The 19,363-nt window shown below is 36.4% G+C and overlaps 2 protein-coding genes across 4 annotated transcripts in view; one reads left to right on the forward strand and one right to left on the reverse strand.

Annotated features, from left to right (window-relative positions):
• Positions 1 to 9,852, reverse strand: part of LOC145205646 (uncharacterized) — a 32,527-nt gene extending 22,675 nt beyond the window's left edge. The window contains exons 1-11 of one of the 3 annotated variants that reach the window (XM_080078377.1): positions 9,547 to 9,850; positions 9,326 to 9,481; positions 9,002 to 9,116; positions 8,691 to 8,822; positions 8,419 to 8,538; positions 8,072 to 8,287; positions 7,920 to 8,016; positions 7,655 to 7,756; positions 7,392 to 7,546; positions 7,212 to 7,328; positions 5,113 to 5,223 (exon numbers count right to left, since the gene is read on the reverse strand). In XM_080078377.1, the coding sequence (XP_079934503.1) occupies positions 5,113 to 5,223; positions 7,212 to 7,328; positions 7,392 to 7,546; positions 7,655 to 7,756; positions 7,920 to 8,016; positions 8,072 to 8,287; positions 8,419 to 8,538; positions 8,691 to 8,822; positions 9,002 to 9,116; positions 9,326 to 9,481; positions 9,547 to 9,783 (1,558 nt within the window). In that variant the 5' untranslated portion in view covers positions 9,784 to 9,850. Of the gene's footprint in view, positions 1 to 5,112; positions 5,224 to 7,211; positions 7,329 to 7,391; positions 7,547 to 7,654; positions 7,757 to 7,919; positions 8,017 to 8,071; positions 8,288 to 8,418; positions 8,539 to 8,690; positions 8,823 to 9,001; positions 9,117 to 9,325; positions 9,482 to 9,546 lie in introns of all 3 variants that reach the window. The other 2 variants (XM_080078379.1, XM_080078378.1) reach the window with 2 other exon arrangements.
• Positions 9,853 to 11,884: 2,032 nt separating this feature from the next.
• Positions 11,885 to 19,151, forward strand: LOC145205327 (uncharacterized). The gene is made up of 13 exons (XM_080078015.1): positions 11,885 to 12,322; positions 12,552 to 12,637; positions 12,881 to 12,976; positions 13,265 to 13,424; positions 13,656 to 13,856; positions 14,085 to 14,312; positions 15,727 to 15,930; positions 16,034 to 16,216; positions 16,494 to 16,605; positions 17,568 to 17,716; positions 17,907 to 18,079; positions 18,149 to 18,238; positions 18,624 to 19,151. Exons 1-13 carry the CDS (start codon positions 12,259 to 12,261, stop codon positions 18,720 to 18,722), a joined length of 1,845 nt encoding a protein of 614 aa, XP_079934141.1. The 5' UTR covers positions 11,885 to 12,258; the 3' UTR covers positions 18,723 to 19,151.
• The last annotated feature ends 212 nt before the right edge of the window (positions 19,152 to 19,363 follow it).

Consider the following 19,363-nt stretch of genomic DNA (forward strand, 5'->3'; position numbering starts at 1 on the left):
GGTGTAATTGCGAGTGCCAGATGAACATACCAACATCACTAGACTTTAATAACGCCTTTCGAGACATTCCCAGTCTTTTCCGTTGTTGTGTGCAATTGTGAATCATGTTTAAATATTTCTAAGCAACCAAAACCAAATTTAAGTCAACTTTTCCAAATATGGTGTTGTGAAACATTAGTTTGGAAGCCAAGTCCTGTTTCTCCTTACTGATTATGCTCTCATAGTCATACCAACTTACCAAGGTTTAAGTTGCGCATAACTATTATTTCAATACGCATCATATGGGTTATAAACCTGACAATACAATAGCATGTCTTTAACATAAAGTTTACATGGTCATAGTTTTGCGTTTAGGATTATTTTTTGAATGTAAGGTCTGAAAGAACTGCTGTGTGAAAAAGTAATTATCGTTTCAAAGACAATCGTTTGCGATTGCCAAATATAAAATTCCTATGCCCAATTTTGTTATTTACCGTATTTCAAGAATAAATTTGACTTGTATTCAGTAGCAATTAGTAGCAACATTTTACCTGTTTATATTAGACAATTAGACATTCTTCCTATTAGTTTTTTAACCAATCAATTTCTTAAACTGTGTGCGGTGTTTGGAAGGACTTGATTGCATGTAAGAAGACAGTGCAGTTGTGACTCAATGGTCGTAATGTTTACAAATCGGGGCCAAATACAAAGCATTGTTTGGCCCACTTAACAATCGTTTTTGCAAACAACAATTGCGCAAATGACGCCGTCACACAAATCGATGCAACTACTTGATCTGTAACACTTTGGCAATACCGTAAGGGCTTTGAATTGCAAACAATCGTAGGTTTAATTGATTGCCAGTAGGCTCTGCAGTCAACGCATTTGTCGTAACAGGGCCATTTGGCCATAAACAGTGCCTGTTGTGATACTGTGCCGATGTCATACGGGTTGATACTTGATATTCCTATCTTTCCACCTAGTTTAATATTGCACACACATATCGTGCGGAGATTATAGAGGGCACGCCGTACTACCATGCCATCGTAAAGCAGCTACCAATACAAAAACGAAAACTGGGAAAGCAAAACAAGTTCTGCATTTCTGTCCTTAACACCCGAAAACCACTGAAAAATTAAATAAAAATGCTGCACAAGTCTTCATACTCAATATAATACTTGCATAAGTTAACTTTTCAGTTGTCTTTCTTTTGCTCATATTGCCTTTTGTCTCATAAATAAAACATAGCGAATTTACACCAGCGATCATGGGCGGTATTTGCCAAAGAAGCCCATTATCTCTGCATATCCACGTTAGTCATGTAAAACATAACCCTCAAATACATCATAACCACTTACAAAAACTTCTTAACAGTGTGACTATACTGTCCTGTGGGGTAGTGTCAAAATAACTCAACAACTAACCGCTACAATCGGTTTGGAAAGCTAGGAAGCCGGACGGCTAATCAACGTTGAAGAGGCGATAAGAGACGCACGCACCAGCGCACAGACGGGACACTAGATGCGATTACAAAACATTGCCTTTTTCGCTGGCCAAAAGGCTGCAGGATTTGGTTCCCGTCTTAGGGACGAAAGTTGCTTAAACTTCAGAGGAAAAAAAACATGTTGTAATTGAATTGCAAAGTCTTTGTAAAAAAACAATATCATATCGTTGACGTAATTAACCAGTATTCCCCATATCAGATTTCATAATTAATGAAGCCATATTATAATAATGCGGACATGGAAAGCTAAAGGTCATAGGCAGCGTTCTTTCCATATTTTCGAAAAACCAATCTATAAACATCAAAAGCTGTAAGTAAACAGCCAGGACAACATTCATAGTTACTATACTAAACAAACATTATCGTGATGTCAAAAAGGACTGTTTTTTATGTTCGGCCAAGCTGGTTGTAATTACCCTCTTGACCTAAACAATGGCGGTTAACATCAGGAAAGCTAATCTGTACTAGGACCGACATAAGGTGAGGAAATGAGCTTTAAGCCCTTGTTTTAATACTAAATATCCGGTACCGAAAGGTAAACGGTGTTTGATAGCGGAAACTAATTACCATTAAACTTAAGGGCAACCGAAGGTCGAATTGCCACAAAACGGCCAATACTTTTAAACAAAACGCAACCTACTATGAGCGCCTTGTGCATGAACTTTGAGTTACACGGTTTACAGCAATAACATATGTTTTCGTAAAGACATCAACATGTTGGTTTAATAACAACAATGTGTACAAGACTGGAGACATGGGAGGTGAAAATGAAACGCAACTTCCTAGAACCAACGCATCCCAAAAATTTACACAGTTAACTTTGAAAAGGATTTGGGTAAGAAAACGTTTTTTTTTGAACAATCAAATGTCTTGTCTTTGTATGGAAATAATGCATTTGTCAAGTGAGATTGTGGTTAACAAGAAAATTAGACAAAAATCTTTCTAGGATATCCCAAAATCTCGAAAACTGTGGTTTTGTAACGATAGACAATTTGTGCGAATGAAGGTTGGACACAAATGGAAGTAGGCGAAAAAAATAACACGACGGGTAATAAACACACGATAGTCTGTATTTTTTGTCTCATGAATACATTGTTCACTTTTTATGTAGCGGAATACGTATGAAGTGTGTTAATTTTGACAGTTTACTTTACTGAAAGCATAAACACATGGATGAAGGTTTTAACTTTTAAATAATTTATAGGCAAGGCGGATATCCAACACAACAGTGGTCTTGCGTGGTAGGTTAAGAAAAAGGTGAAAGTACCTAAGTAATTTACAGTCATGGAATATTCATGTAATTAACGTAGCCTACATTTATAGTTGCAGTATTAAATATAGACATATCCAGTACCTATTTCGAGTTTTTGTGAATCATCTTATACTGTAATATATCTTATAAATACGGAAACACAAAAGACAAAAACGACCTATTTCAAAATCTCAAATGAATGCTTGCAAGGCCTGTCTTTACTAGAGATGTACCATATTCGGTTTGCCGGATTTATCGGCTATTTTTGCAAAGACGAATTCGGTTTCGGCCCAATAATTTATTGCGATTTTACAAACTCAAATTTAAAGCGTGAAACGTGCCTTTTCTGTTTAATAAGGCACTCTACACAATCTTTCAAACTGCGCCATAACTAAAATCGCGTCTATTATTAGTTATTACTATTTTTAAAACTTTATCATTTTCCCACGCAGACGAAAAGTCAAATTATTGGCAGACTGTCAACCATTGCCGAGGCTACGTAAAGCCCCACAGAATTGAAATAATACTGAAACAAATCTATCCTGTTGTGTAGCACCTCTGTTTTTGTGGTCAAAAAACTGCTTAAAGTCAAACGCTTAACGTACGACTTCGTGTGACGTCTTAAATTATTCGGTTGATTCGGTCGAATTTATTTAGCAAAACTGCCGAATATTCGGTTTCGGCCGAAGCCAAATCTTGCCGATTCGGTATATCTCCAGTCTTTGCTACAAATTTGCTTCAAAATAGACTATTTTCCAGTTCAGCAATAACAACTAGTGTGTATTAAACATATAATACTTGGCCTTTGCACTACATCTGAGTGGATAAATTATACTCTCCCTCAAAAAACAATAAATCCTGTAGCCTTTAAAACATACCCTATGCAGTAATGCAGCATCATGAGAAATGGGCAAAAACTGACATCATTCACCAGCTTTCCATACGCTGTGTGTCACAATCCATCCATGCACTCAGCGGGTGTCCATTCAAAGATCACAGGCGATCAAAATGATGTCATAAACAAGCATTATGACGTGCTATGCGGGGTATCTTTCACTTAAACTGCTTTATTATTCTGGTTTGTTTTTGTTCCAGATTAGAAATGAGCGTTAAACTAAGCCCCGTTGCCAACGGAATTAAACAGCACGATAGGATTTTATTTTTAATTTGTGTGTACTGCACTTGTTTTTTATCTACAATATATACATTTTTGCAGTTGCTGCTGGAGTTAACGTTGGATTTTTTTTCAAATTTAGCTTTATTACGAATGGTGCTATAGTTTTCTTGACTAAATCGGCAATTTCGTACGCTATCTGCGTTTGTTTCTATCTTCAAGCTGCTGTAAGTTCCGTTACTTGTAGACTTGCTTTGGTGGAATTTACTACTGAATTGTAATAATCTTTACTAACTTTGTAACAATTTGCTGTTAGGTACTTGTTTTTGTGATTCGACATTTGATATATTTCCCTAGGTGTGTTATAAGATTTGAAGTTGGTGCTGTCCGTTTTAAGGTACACAAGACCCATTTAACATTTTTAAACGATACCCAACTGGTGCTATCCAGAGTGCACCTTTTTGGGCAGGGGTTCATAACCAGGGGTGCACGCAACCCCAAGGGGTACAAGAAATGTTCCTAGGGGGTGCGGGGATGCTGTATAAAAATTAAATTACAATGGTTTTGTTATTTAAGCAATTACAGAAGGGGGTGCTAAAATTGGTAGGTGATTTAAAAGGGGTGCAGCAAGAAAAAAAGTTTAGAACCACTGTTTTAGGGCAACATAAATTCTCTTCATGTGTGTAATTCTTTAAAAATTATACCGTTTGTTAGTTTTTTTAAAAACTATCCTGATAAATTCTGGACTTTCTTCCTTAACTTTAAGTCTGCCGAGTTGGTCTACCCTTTTTATAAGTAAGCAGGGAACCACGGGTCCGGCCATTTACTTTAAGGGGGTACGATGTACTAAAAGCTGAAAATCACTGGCCTATGGAATAAAGCTGCCAATAGATTTTTCAGTTTACTTATTTTATGGAAACAAAGCGACACAACTACATCATAACAATCACCAAACTAAAGTTACGCAACAAATGCAAAAAAGAAAAAAAAACTGGACAATTGGTGTCTATTTTGAGCTGATGCTAAACTCGCGGTCAAGCTTGAGACGAAAACTATAAAGTCACATACGTAGCGTAAGTTTGGATTGGTTACCTACCTAACCCAAACATGTTCAAGTCTTTTTTCGACTTTGTGATGGGTGTTTGACAAAATTCTTCAATTTATATTGTTGTTTTGACGCGTGTCATTTCCTTTTTTTGAGGGGCATTGTGGGAAAAGATAACATATGCTTTTGTTTTTGTTGTACAATACAACCACACTAACCTTTATATCCTGGAACGCATTCACATAAATATCGATTGATTTCATCCACACATGTCGCTCCGTTACGACAAGGATTGCTCGAACATTCGTTAATTTCCGAACAGTTGAAACCTGTAAAATTCGAAAATAACATTGTCCCAACATTTAATACCCATTAAAAACGCCAAATAGTTATATCGATTGTGAGTTTCTTTGTTGGGAGTAATTAGATTGAAATTTACATAAAAACCGCTTGTGACATCTAGTGGCAAGTATCAACAAACACATCAGTATCTTTTCTAAATGATTTTATCAATTAGTTTATCAATTACTTCGCTTGGTGAACGAACACTTGGCGAAACAATTACACTGAACAATAACCAAATCAGAAATAGTTAAAACGGGGGTGTTCAACACGTGACACGCAAAGCAACTGAAAATGTCTCTCGAGCTTTTGCAAACATTCAGATACTAAACATTAGGATTTGTCACACAATCAACTTTTTGTATGTTTTTTCCTAGACGTCAAAAACAAGTTTTCTTGCATTCGACGACATAATTTTTCTTAACGAGTCCTACGGAATTAGCCCGAATTGTTTGTTTACCGAAATTAGACAAGTTTCTGTTTCGTGTTGGAAAACTGGCGAAGGGTAACAGTAGTAGCCTACACGTGAAGAGTTGGCTGCAAACTGCAGTGAAGATTTATATGCGCAAGAGCGATCAAATAATTTTCAGATAAACTATCCCGTGTTTAACAAAATATCAGACGTTGGCACGCGAGCATTTTTAAAAACCAAAATTGATCAGGCGGTGTTGTCGAGTTGGACACCACTGAGTTAAAACGTTACGATTTACGGTTTAAACCAGGGGTGTCCAACACGTGGCACGCGTGCCAAAAGTGGCACGCAGAGCATTTGAAAATGGCACGCGAGCTTTTGCACATTCATATGGTAAACATTCGGATTTTGTTACGCAATTAAATTTGCTTCTATTGATTCCTCTTGGCCTTTAGTCTGACTTTGGTAAAGATGATCATTAGTAAAGTTATACAACCCACTGATTAAATTGCATTTTTAAAAGCAATTCACGTTTCAATATTAAAACGTGAGTGTACGTGCAATGCTTATGTTGCAATAAAATGCCCGTTTATTTCGAAAAAATTGTAATTGTTGCGTTTCAATCGGTGTCAGTTCAATTAATTACGTGACTACAAACGCATTTGTGGTTAGTTGGAAATACGTTTTAAAACCGACGTAACTTGAACAAAGATGCGATTTCGACGTTACACAAAGTACTCTACGTCAGTGCCCCTGCAAACTATTCGTATCTTGTGTCGCATAAACAGAATAAAAGGTTTCTGGAGTATCATAAACAAGTTTACTCGCACTTGACGACACGTTTTTTTTTCTAACCATTTAATATGGTTCTACATATTGGCCAAATATTCGGATTGAGCCCGTACCGTTAAGACGTTTTAGACATGGTTTGGAAAAAGTACCAAACGTTGGCACGCGAGTATATTTTAAAACAAAAATTGACACGGCGATGTAATCGAGTTGGACACCCCTGGTTTAAACACTCTTCACCGATTCGCGATTAAAAACTAGAAAATATGTAATTTCACCGCAGTTACAAAAATTGTAAAGCATACAAACAACTTTAATGAAATTACGTTGGGTTTAATTCGAGTCTCACAATTGAATTTCGTTTATATTTAGCCACTCGTCATTCCATTCATGAATTCAAGTACTTTCATCACAAAAAGGGTCACCTCATTTCTTTTTGTTTTGTCGGACTTATGCGTTAGGGACGGAACCAAGTGTATGACACTCCACAATTGACAAGAGGTTTAAACGAGACAACGCCACAGTAAGTGTTATCTAAATGGAAGCATGTGGCTACGGTTTTGCCTTTGTTGGTTAAATAAAAGTTGATTTTCTACTATAGGAAATCAACAATAGATTTTGTAGCTTTTCATAAATTCCTAGTTATTTACTAAAGTATGCCCACTGAATATATTTTTAAGCATCAATTAAGACAAAAAATACAGTTCCTTCCCCATTTATGATTGTTTAATGCATTTTTCAACACTCAATGTTGTAATGGTCTGATGTTTTTACCAGCAAATCCTTTTTTGCACACACAGAAATAACGTCCCGGTTCACTTTTGCAGTCCTGTGTTTGGATATTACAATCATGTTTCAGGCAGTAGTCTATCTCCTCTTCACAAAAGTAGCCTTAAACAAAACAAGTAGATACAATTACTTTTAGGTAGTTTGGCTAATTTACAACCCTCTTACCAGTGTAGCCAACATGGCATTGGCATCCAAAGCTACCAATCAAATCCACACAAGTGCCTCCATGCATACAGGGGTTTGATAGACATTCATCAATTTCTCTACCACAGTAACGGCCAGAATATCCAACTGGGCATAAGCATACAAAGTCACCCGGTCTACACAAAAGGTTGCATTAAATTAAATAGTTAAAATTCATTCCAAAATTTCCTTTGGAAACACTATATTTACTTAGGTGATTTACAAATATATGGGTTGTCTTTTACCTGTTATAACAAGTGGATTGTTCAGGACATGGACTCTTTGTGCATTCATTAATGTCTTGAGAGCAAAGAGGGCCTGTGAACCCAGTTCCATTGCATAAGCATCTGTTAAGCATTAAAAAAATGTTCATCCCTTTAAACTAATTGCATAAATTTATGTTTACCAACTCCTGCTTTTAGTTTTTTTCATTCACAGATCCGTTACACTAGTTGCAATAAGCAAGGAATTTACGCAAATGTTTTCATTGTTGAAATGTCACATACAAACCTGTATTCAATTATGGATTCTTCACATGTCCCACCATTTTGACATGGACTTGAGAGACACTCATTGATGTCTGCTTCACACTGAATTCCAGTAAATCCTAGGAAATTTAACCTTTTGCACAAACCATTTTACAGCTCTTTCAAATAGTTTACCTGATATGCAGTAGCAAACAAATTCTCCATTTTCTTTAGAGGCACATGAACCCTTATTGTGGCAAGGGTTGCTCAAACATGGGTTAATTCCGGAATTGTTGCATTTGTTGTCATAGAAACCAGGAGAACAGTTGCATATAGTTTCACTGCCACTTCCCACTTCCACACAAGTGCCATTATTCATACACTTTGAACTTGTTAAGTCGCAAAGTTGTCCTTTAAATTTTGATACGATTTAGCATGCCACTTTTGCATTTGATTCCCACTTAAATTTAACTGGTTAAAAATGTTTGCAACCAAAAATCAATGGTTAAGTGTCAAAACAAAGTTTTTGTAGTAATTCCCACCTAAGTCTTTTTCACAATGTGTTCCATTATATCTTTTCTGACACAAGCATGTGAACTTCTTTTCAGTGGCATGACAAGAGCCATCATTCAAACATGGGTTGCTGTCACATGGATTCAAACCTTAATATGATGTTGAACAGATTTCTTTGATATCATACTTGCATATTAGTTTTATTAATTACATCTCCATCACTACCAGTTAATCATCTTTTGGTTTCAAAATTATTTTAGGTATGATTGCATACTAATAAACATACTAAAATTTCACTTACTGCATGTGAAGTGATCATTTAAAGGACATCCCCACACAAAGTTATGAGATTGTATTGTCAAGCCTGTGGGGTCACCGTGGAACATCAAATTTGGACCTTCAGCCAAACAGCCCACAAAGCTGTCATTTCCATCTTAAAGAAAGGAATGATAGAGACATTTGCATAATTTATGCAATAAACTTGAGTTAAACTTATAAATATTCATGCCATCAAGACATGTAAATTTATTAACTTTAGAAACACAGTTAGTTGCAGATAAAACTGATTATAAAACAAATTACAATCAAGACCAAAAAAGTGGTATAACGTACAATCATTGTTGCCAAAGATGTTTTTATAATGACTTTGATTTGTTGTGGTCAAATCAAATGAAGGCAGGGTAAAGTCATGTGCTGTGCTTCCAATCAAAACTGAAAGATTTTGCCTCTAAAAAAATCAACTTTTGAAACGCCACCTATTTTAACTAATTTGAGGTATTTTTACTTTGTCATGTAAAAAAAAGATATGTTTACTACACTAAATTTGAGTTTACGAAATAGCTACATATGTACTTTATGATACAAGTTACCAACAATTGATGGTTTGGCAGCTACCACATAAAACAAAAGCGAATTTGTATGCAAATCAAAACTTACTTGCAAGTATCTTCTGTTTAAAAACTCTACATTGATCCATTGATTCATTGGCACCATATGTTTCAAAGTGGCAGTATTTGTGTCTTCATCAGTTGAAACGTCAAGAAACAATGCTCCATTGCGTAGATACATTAATATCTGTCCAAAAGGACCAATCTGCAAGAATCAAAACAATGCCAATATAACTACTCAAAAAGTGTAATGATGTACTTTTGACAAACCTGTTTAAAAATCGCTCCATTCTGCTTGCATGTTCTGAAGCTCAAACCAGAACGTGACTTTAGCAAACTGGACGAAGCGTTCGATTCAAAGTGTGAGGATCCATTGAGATAGATTTGTGACTGATAGTTTTCCCCATTGCCATTAGATTGATACTCGTCACAACGGATAAACAACATCAAACACATAAATATTACAAGTTTAGTTATCGATGTACAGACAACATTGTGTGTTGGCATATTTATTCATTGCAATATTGGGTCTGTAGCAACAATTTAGAAAAGGTGTAAATCCGTTGATTTCGGAGGCGACAAAAAACCTAACGGGGCGTCAGCGACCACGTGTCTTTTCCTCAATTAAAAACGCGCCAAATTTCATCTATGTTATGTTTATGCTGTATTCCTGACCAAGTAATAGATAGTATCGCTACAATGCTTCTAATTTAGTACAAATTTTAAAATGTTATATATATATATAAACAAGACAACTTTCATCGTCGACACGCCCTTCTTGCCATATTGACTAACTTGTCTAGGTTATAATCAAGACACACAAACGCTTTCACATGTAACTGAATAACGGGGCAGATTAGCTCTTCAGTTTTAGGGGTACTTAAGTGCATTTAAAACGTCAATTTTAACACTAAAAAAGCGAACCATTACCACCCGGCGGACACAAACGGTAAATAATAATACTAAACGATGGCGCCAAAATCCCCTAACGTTGGTTAATTTGTACCTACAAACATAACTTTGGCAAGCAATCTATGCTACAAATCTCCAAAAGTGTCTGCTAAATGTTTTCCACAGTTCTGTCAGACGTTAAACATAGTTCGGTGTTTAAACACGTTCAATTGCTTTTTAACTGTGACGTATTTTAAAGCGACATTTAGCCACATCATGTTTGACTGTTGCGAATCCGAACGCCCGGATATGAGTTAAAACACCTTGAATAACCACAAAACTCATTGATGGTTTTAATTTTGAAATATACGTAATAAATTTGTTTAAAAGATTGTTTTGATGCGTGGATGCTGCACATTTTTTATTTTTGTCATTGTTTTTCTTTTGCCTTTTGCGCCAAAGTTTGTTTAATTTGCTGTCTTAAACAATTTCTTGAAAGACTTGTCTTTTTATTGGTATACAAGACATTTTTCGTCGCTTTAATCCTACAGCACAAAAACTGAAAACCTTTTTTACATACAAAAGTAATAAGCGTTTTTGAGAGAAAAAGGAAAAACTTCTCCCAGGTTGAAAACCGGCCGCATAGTGTGTATTGCAGATTGTTGCAAGTTCTTCGATCAAAACTTTCGTACCAGCACAGTATGCTTTGTTTGTCTACAAAGATATTTTTAACACACCACGTCATCGCGTTGAGGTACCGCCGATAAATCGAAATAAAATTGGACATTCTTTTACCAAAACAAGATTTGTTTGTATCAGACAGACGTCAATAACCAATAAATCCTACACGCCGACGATGTGATTGGACACTCTTTAATCGATTCAACAGGTGCACATAAAATGCCGACCCTGAGTCATGCTAAATAGATGTACAACTGACAATGTGATTTTAGTAGTATGTCTGTTGTTGCGTCCTATTAACGCTAAAGCCCGCCGTGTTCTACAAACTCAAGGAGTACTATAAAGGCAACCGGCATTGCAGCTAGGGTTAAGATTTATAGCAGACACGCTGCATGGTTGTTGAAGTGAGCAATATCGTTGGGAAGTTTATGTTGGGCAATAATCATACGACTCATTGTCTGGCGAGTATTGAACTATTAGTTTTGTCTGATGGAACGTCTGGACTTTGATTTATGGATATTGGTCTTTCGTTGGGGATATATAAGGCGAGGAAGTTCATGTTCACATCACAGTATCGGTTCAGTCGCTTAACAGACAGTAACCAGATGCAAAGAAAAGGTTGGGAAAATAGGTACGTTGGAAATAAGTTCAAACGTACAATAGGCGTAATATTTACTATACGTTTTTAGTTAGTACTACTAAACGGTTGAAATGTGTTAAGACAGCAATGCGATGGTGGAATTAGGCCAACATATTTTCTAAAATTATTTTAAACGATTAATTACATAAAGTATCGTTAGATAATTTTGTTGTCTTTGAACGATATAATTATGTTCGTTAAATCGAAAAAAATCTAAAATTAGTAAAAGTTAGGAATTTTAATGTAATTTAAAAATCATCCTATCGTTTTGACAAATAAGCGTAATGGGTGGGCATATGTTTTTGCGCTATTAGGGATTTTATTACAGATACTACATTAGCTCGTTGAAAAACTTGTATTACAGTTAACGACCGCTTTACAAACCAACTGTTTGCAAACATAACAATCGCATGTGTGTTTACTTGTCGTGAACACGATAGGAAAAATATCGTAGCAAATTTGCGGGTAACTACTGTTTACATCAGGGTCACAAGGCAGGTGCTCGTTTGCAAGGTAACTGTGGTAACTGTGACGTCACAGACGTGGTGTGCACCAGACAGTCACATTGTCTTAGGGAGCGTGTAATTTCAACAGTTCTGTGCCGAGACGAACGTATTTAATGTAACGTCGCGGGCTGCTCAAGTCACTCGCTTAGAAGGTTGCGCCGATTAGGAGTCAAATGCAAATCGACTGACGGTGGTTGTACGTTGCCTATGTAGTCCACAATAGGAAGTTTTTAGGTAGAAAACGTAAAACTGTTCAAAACTGCAATGGATTTGAAAATTGTATTCCTGGCGTCTTTGACGATCTGGATGATAACTACCTTAGCAACAGGTTTGTAAACAACATAGAAATTGTATAAAAACGTTTATGTATATACAAACGGTGTTATTCTTTAATACTTTTTTTTTCAAACGGTGTTTAGTTTGTATGATTGCTTTTCACATTTCCTTAACTCGTATCGTTAGTGTGAAGTAACCGTCAAGTATAACAATGATTTGATTGTTCGTTGCATTTTTGTAATATTTACGTAACCCTTTTTTGAATCGTTTTTGTTTCGTAGCCCGAGTTTGCTATGAATGCATCAACGCTGGTTCAGATGAAGAATGTATGCTGGATGGAACCATTAAAACTTGCAAAGACAACCAGGTAAAATCATAAGCATTTTGTTTATTTCATAGAACAACATTTCTCAATTTACCCAAACGATTGTTGCTTGATTAACATGATAAAACTAAAAACAAGCTTTTTCAAAAAGAAGCTGTTTACAGTTTCAACAAAAGCTTTGCCTAAATTTGACAAACGAAATTGCTATCACGGTTTCAAAGCCAAACTTCGTTTGTAACATGAGTAGTTTTGAAATACTCGGAATCGATGTTTTGTTTTTACCAGGAAACCTGCGAGACTGTCGTGAGATACAAGAACCGTCAAATTATGATTACTAAGCTGTGCAAGCAGAAGAAAGCATGTCTGAACAACTTGTTGCAGGTATATTTTTTTAATTTAGTTGTAAATGTATACACAATCGCATTTGTTTGTTAGGAAACTTAACGGTTTATGGTCGTTACTTAATAATGTAACATAGAAGTCGATTAGGCAAAGTCTTTTCACCTTTTAATACTTACTACACTTTTAAATACTTGGGTTCTCTTTTTCCTGTGACATGATTTCAACATTTTGTTTACGTCATCTGTCATTGTGATGTAACAAAACCCTATGGGCGCTTTCGAATTTGTTTGTAAACATCTTGACACCGCTTGTTTCTTACTTTTGCAGAACCCCGCAGTTTGCAATCCCAAGCACCCCAACGCATTCTGCTACTGTTGTTGTCATGACGACATGTGTAACGACAATTCTGATCAATGCTGGTTGTCAGAGCAACCCGAGATTGTGCCGGTAGAAAAACCCATTTTATTGGATACCATGCCAACCCAAAGTAAGGCATTTTCTCTGCTATGTTTGACAAATACGAAAAGTGAATTTGTAGCCAGTGTAAAATGTGAATTAAGTACGGCGCCCTTGAATTGAAAATTACTGCAATAATTTTAACAAACACCCAAAAAATTCTGATGCCATCTTGAACAACGCTATTAAAAGATTAAATCGACTGCATATTTTTAAACTTTTAAGTTGTACTTAAAAAGCAAACAAAATTATTTCTTTACAGCCAAATGCGGTCAGATGGAAGATTCGAGCATAGAGTTTCCAGAAATGATTTGCACCAACGGTGAAAGTCCAGGATCAGTTTGTGCAATTAACCATGCCGAAAAGATACCCATGGAGCCTCCTGTGAGACGCCGATGTGTGAAACAACCTGATGGAATGTATTTGTGGCAAGATGTAGAACTTGCAGAACTTGAAAGCGAAGGTACAGAACCCAAACTCATTTACGCTCTGAATCTATATCAAACCTACAAATATAATAACTTATAAGCTAAAAACATATTTTTTTATTAATACTTATAATCTTAAGACTGCATTCTTAAACTAACATAAACACTAAAATTTAATCTCACGTTAAGTACGTTTAAGTTATAACCTCATGAAAGAAATTAGAGTCATAATAGTAACACTGCTTTTATTGTTTATCACGAAGGATTTGTGTGCCCGGAAATTTACGAGCCGACAGAGAACAGCGTCGTCACGTGTTCAGACGGAAATAGCCTCGGATCCCGGTGCTTATTCGAGTGTGACGAAGGATATGTAGTGGATTCAGGCAGTCCAATGCTGATCTTGACTCCCGGACAATCCCTCAGCGTGTGCGAGTCAAGTGGCGAAGGGGGACTTATTCTTAAATGGTCTGGGGAAGCACCTATTTGCAAACGTAAGTCCTTTAAATTTGTCTTGCATAGAGCAGAACAAATGGGGGAAAGGTTTCAGTTCAAAATATTGTACGGAAAGCGGTAACTTACCTAATGCGAAGAAATACCAAACATGGATTGGCTTTTTTGTGACCCAAAATGTTAAAGTGTAGTTTTAAAGAAGGATTTTCGAAGTTTGTCTTCTTGTTATGTAAGTTACCTTTTGTTTTGCAAAGTTTCGAAGTATATGACTAGGTTAATCCCAATAGCTTTATCAAGAAACGTTAATATTTGTAAAAGTTCCTCCAAAAATTTTGAAAGTTTGAATTATTTTGTTTTATCATTACAACGTTCAAATAGTCGACCGAGATTTGAAAATACGTTTATGTGAAGCTTGTCGTGCATTAATTTCTCAATTAAACATTAAAGAGCCGACTTTTTTAAACACAAAAGAGTATGAGATGTAACAGATTAAATTGACCGCGTAATCAAGCTGTTACGCCTAAGAAACTGAAAATGAACTCAAATGACCCACCGAAATCTTGCGGTCGCTTGTCAGGCAATTACCAGTCTACAGTTGTGATCCAACCTTGTTATTATGGCTCAAAGTTGTTTTCGGCTATTTGATCTATTATATCCTAACACTTAAGCAAAGAGCCAAGGATAATTTGTAAGGTAAATCAACAGAAATTTGACACCAATGATCCGGCTCGTGTGCTCACGTTGTGCTACATTAGAAATGCGTCGTTAACTCGCGAGCGCTAAGTCTCAATGCGCGACATCTAAATGAAACGTTTCACATACTGCTCCACAATGAAATGTTTACCAAAATGCGAAGTGCATCTAGGATTCTGGTGTCAAGTAGTTTCTGGTTAGTCTAAAACCAATAAGCCATAAATACATGAACTGAGGTCAAGTTTTAATGCTATTTTATTATAACCCACACTTTATGGGGCGTCTTTTTTAATTTTTATTGTAAAATGCATTTTGAGTGTTTTTGCCATTCTATAAATGTGTTTTAAATCCGTTCATAATGTAAAATTCGCCATATCACACGAACCTATACAATATTATTTGAACTTTCGAAACCTTACATGGTTCATTATGGCGTCATAATTGCTGAACTGACCCAGAGAGCCAGGGGTCAAGATCGGACGGTGTCTTGCGTGCGAGGTTTGTCGCCGGTTCAAGCGCATACTGCGATGAAGTTTTCGTAAACACGCGACAATCAAAATCTTTATTTGATCTGCGTGACTGTTGTGTGAAAAACATGATTATGAAGTTAAAAACATTGTTTGCTCTACAGCACTCAATTATTGCTCAGCATAGGTGTGCGCAAGCAAAGATTATATCAATACATGTGTAACGCGCTACCACAATATTGATTAGGACCAAATAATAAAAACAACATTAACAAAAGTTCATTTTCCATGACAGCAATCATGTGTGACGCACCCCCAATGTCGGAGGACGACGTCATCAGCCGTTGGTGTAGTGATGGCAACCGACTTGGCAGTAGTTGTGTCTCAATGTGTCCCCCTGGTTTTGGTGTGACCCCCACCGAGAGTTCAACTGTCACGTGTTTCGATGAAGACGGCGATGGAGTTGCACAATGGGATCGGGAATTTCCGCGCTGTGAACGTAAGTGAATTGATAAATAGTAAAACTGCAGATGCATTGTTTAACATTGGATTTTTGCGTTGGTACGTACATTATTCCCATGCTAAATTTTCAAAAATTGCAGCCTTGTCTTGTGACCCTTTCACCGTTCCCGATGCCATTGTGACGTGCAGCGAAAACTTCGAAGTCAACTCGACCTGTGAGGTCACGTGCCGTGACGATAGTCACGTGTTGTTCCCGTCAACTTTTGACGAAGTCACTTGTCGCGTCAACCAGACATGGAGCAGCGAACCGCCATGCTGCAGAAGTAAGACATCTTTCTGAGTAAACTAACTGTTTTGATTTTGTCCTATGTTGAAAAAGATTTTTATTGGCTCATGAGAGCATGTGTAACTGGTGTACTAATTGTTATTCCCGTTGTATTACACTTGACAATTCAATTGCAACTATTTACATCTTATTTTTGTCAAATTTGCTTGTGTAAAACACTAACAAATCTTAGAGACAATTAGTTTAGTTGAGATTATACTGAAAAACTATCATTGACATCCAAACGTTGGCAAACAAAAAAATTATATTTGCAGAACCTTGCCCACCCCATGCACCAATGGACATGGTCATTGCAATGGATTCATCAAGCAGCATCACATCACGATCCTGGTTCAAGATGAGAGCATTCGTCAAAAGACTCGTAAAGTGAGTTATTCTACAACTATCATAGAAAACAAGACCCACTTGAGCCAAATGGACAAGTAGAATTGAATAGACAAGTTGATACAATTCAACTATTTAATTTAAGATTGTTGGATATCGACACACACAAGTTCCTTCAATTTTAAAACCGTTTTTTCAGTGTTATTAAGTATTTTAAATCATCACCCAGCCAATTTATCAATCACTTAGGTGAAAACTGTTGAATTACCCTGAATTTAACAGATTAGTAACCACTGATCAGCAATTACTGAATACTCAACTGTCAAATTTTGCGTGAGAAACAATAACCTGGCCTTTAAAACAATCTAAAACTGATTGTAATAATACATAAACCGTACAGCGGGGTCACAAGTTTTAAACCAAACATGAATCCGTTCCGCTTTAATGAACCTCTATCACGTGATAAATCGCTTCTCAGCGCCAGGAGTCAAAACGTCAGATATTTTTGCTTTTTTACAACTGTGCGTTGGTTGGCGAACCTCCGGGCCGAGTTATATTAATCGCCACCCGTCAATGCAATTAGGTGAAGCTATGGGATTAATTAGGCTCGCAAAAACAAGGCTTACACGTTGCTTGCTTACCAGGTTACATCACGGTTTGCTCATGCACCGTGTTATTTAGTACATTAGCTCAGGCAGGTTTTGTTTTTATCCATGTACTTTTACAAGATACCAAAAAGCATCAACAAAATGCTCATTTAGAAACGTAATTTTTTACCCTACAAGTAGGGCCAGTCACCAAAACATAAATTGTTTTCGACTCGTGTTGTGCTATGTACGCACAGATCTTTGTACATTACGTTCCGCTTCTCAACTTTGTAAAAACTAAAATATAAGCCAACCCCATCAAAAAGAAATCGAATTTCTTAAAGTTGGGCAAAACACAGTGACTTGCATGTCAAATGTATGCGTTGATGTAATTTATCAATTTGATCTTATGTTTAGATACTTCTTCATTGGACCAGAATCGACTAACTTCGCTATATTCCGTTACAACAACAAACCTGACGAAGATAGTCAAATCCAGTTGGATAATGGAAACGACCAAACAAGCATGGAGAGTGCAATTGACCGCATTCCACATGACGGCAAAGGTAACAAACAAAATTTGTACCAAGATAAAATCCCAACAAAATGTCGACCAATTACAAAAAGAGATACAATCTAACAATGCATTAACAAAGATATTAAAGATTTGAACTTACGACTTTGTGTTTTTTATATCTGAGTGGGGATTAAAAATTGCCTAAATTGTAAATAACAACCAACTTTTTACCTTGACAGGAACCTGGACTGGATTGGCTTTGCACTTTGCAGCCGATGTCGCTTTTCATCCATCTAACGGGCAGCGAAATAACACTCCAGACATAATGCTCGTTATCACCGACGGCCAGAACCACAGATTTGACGACAATGTACCTGATGCAGTCAAGAAACTTCAAGCTATGGACGTTACGGTAAAATTTATAACATTTGTTTACTACAGTGGTAATGGTAAATTGTTAATCAATTGTTTTTTTGTAAAGGTTTTGGTTGTGGCTGTTGAACCTGAAAAACTTGGAGCAACATTCAAATTCGATCATCTGGTGAATGTTGCAGGCGGCATCGAACGCAACGTAAGTGTATTTAAGCTTTTGTCACAACTATGTATAAGCCTACTTTATCACTCCTGTTCGGAGCCTGTAAATATGTCTAGATATCGGGATTTGCTTTTTCGGTAGCCTTGACGAACAAATGTTGATGATATAAGACGTAGTAACGAAGTTAATGTTAAAGAGGAATGCAAGTTTGCAAAAAAAAACATTTGTTAATTAAGAGCAAACTTTAGATGAGGCCAATAGTTTTTAGACAACCACAGTTTTTAAACTCCCAATAATTATTGCGAATCGTGTGTTAGTCCAAAACTACAGTTGATAACATAAACTGATTAACTTGAATTTTTGCCATGTACTTTACCTGCATGTGCAGTTCGGATCTTTCATAAACTATCATTTTTTGCAGGTGTTTTTGCCTGTCGGTGGAAGTTTGGACGTCATCGATGACATACGTCGTGTCGTCATAGAAAAAGTGTGCGACAACATCTGCGATCTGAATCTATGAGATTATCAAGCAGTAACCATCAAATATGTTTTAATGTTCCGTTAAATGCTGTGACGTATAGCCTTATTTGCATGCATTTGAGCGCTGTTATGGGTAGACGTGTTATGACCACTAGAGGTGCTCGACTTTTCCTTTGAAACTAGTTTACTTTTTGGTGTATCATTTGTACAAAACACAGTATTATCTTTTGAACCCGTACATACGATTTGATTATTTTTTTCAATTTATTGTTTCACTTGTCATACATGATGTATATTAATTTCGATTTTCTCTTACATCCACTCATCAATTTAAAGTGCATGCTTTTTTCTGTGTCCTTTTTTGCATGAATTTGCCCGTTGTGTTCCACACGACACATTTTGAATGTCGCAATTTTGTGTTTCGGAACTGCTGCGTTTAATTGAAAATATATAGTGTTTATGGTTGTAATTCCGCTTTGTGTGATGCAAGATATAATGTTTTGCTCGATTTTAAGTTGTTCGAGGTTTACAAATTTTAAGTTATATTCCCAAGGAGGCGTCTCAGTCACCTTAAACAAAAATGTAGAGGCATAGGTTTTTGAAACAATTGCGAATCTTGTTTTGGTGATATAGCCTACAAGCATTTTCTTAACAATTGACATTGATACAATAGTAAGTTTT

Source organism: Phallusia mammillata, chromosome 8 (genome assembly GCF_965637545.1).
Source record: "Phallusia mammillata chromosome 8, kaPhaMamm4.hap1.1, whole genome shotgun sequence".
Lineage (NCBI taxonomy): Eukaryota > Metazoa > Chordata > Ascidiacea > Phlebobranchia > Ascidiidae > Phallusia > Phallusia mammillata.

Coding starts and splice junctions, on each gene's coding strand:
- LOC145205327 (XM_080078015.1), top strand. CDS start 12,259: ATGGATTTGAAAATTGTATTCCTGGCGTCTTTGACGATCTGGATGATA. Junction 14,313..15,726: donor GGAAGCACCTATTTGCAAAC/GTAAGTCCTTTA, acceptor TTTCCATGACAG/CAATCATGTGTGACGCACCC. Junction 15,931..16,033: donor GGAATTTCCGCGCTGTGAAC/GTAAGTGAATTG, acceptor CAAAAATTGCAG/CCTTGTCTTGTGACCCTTTC.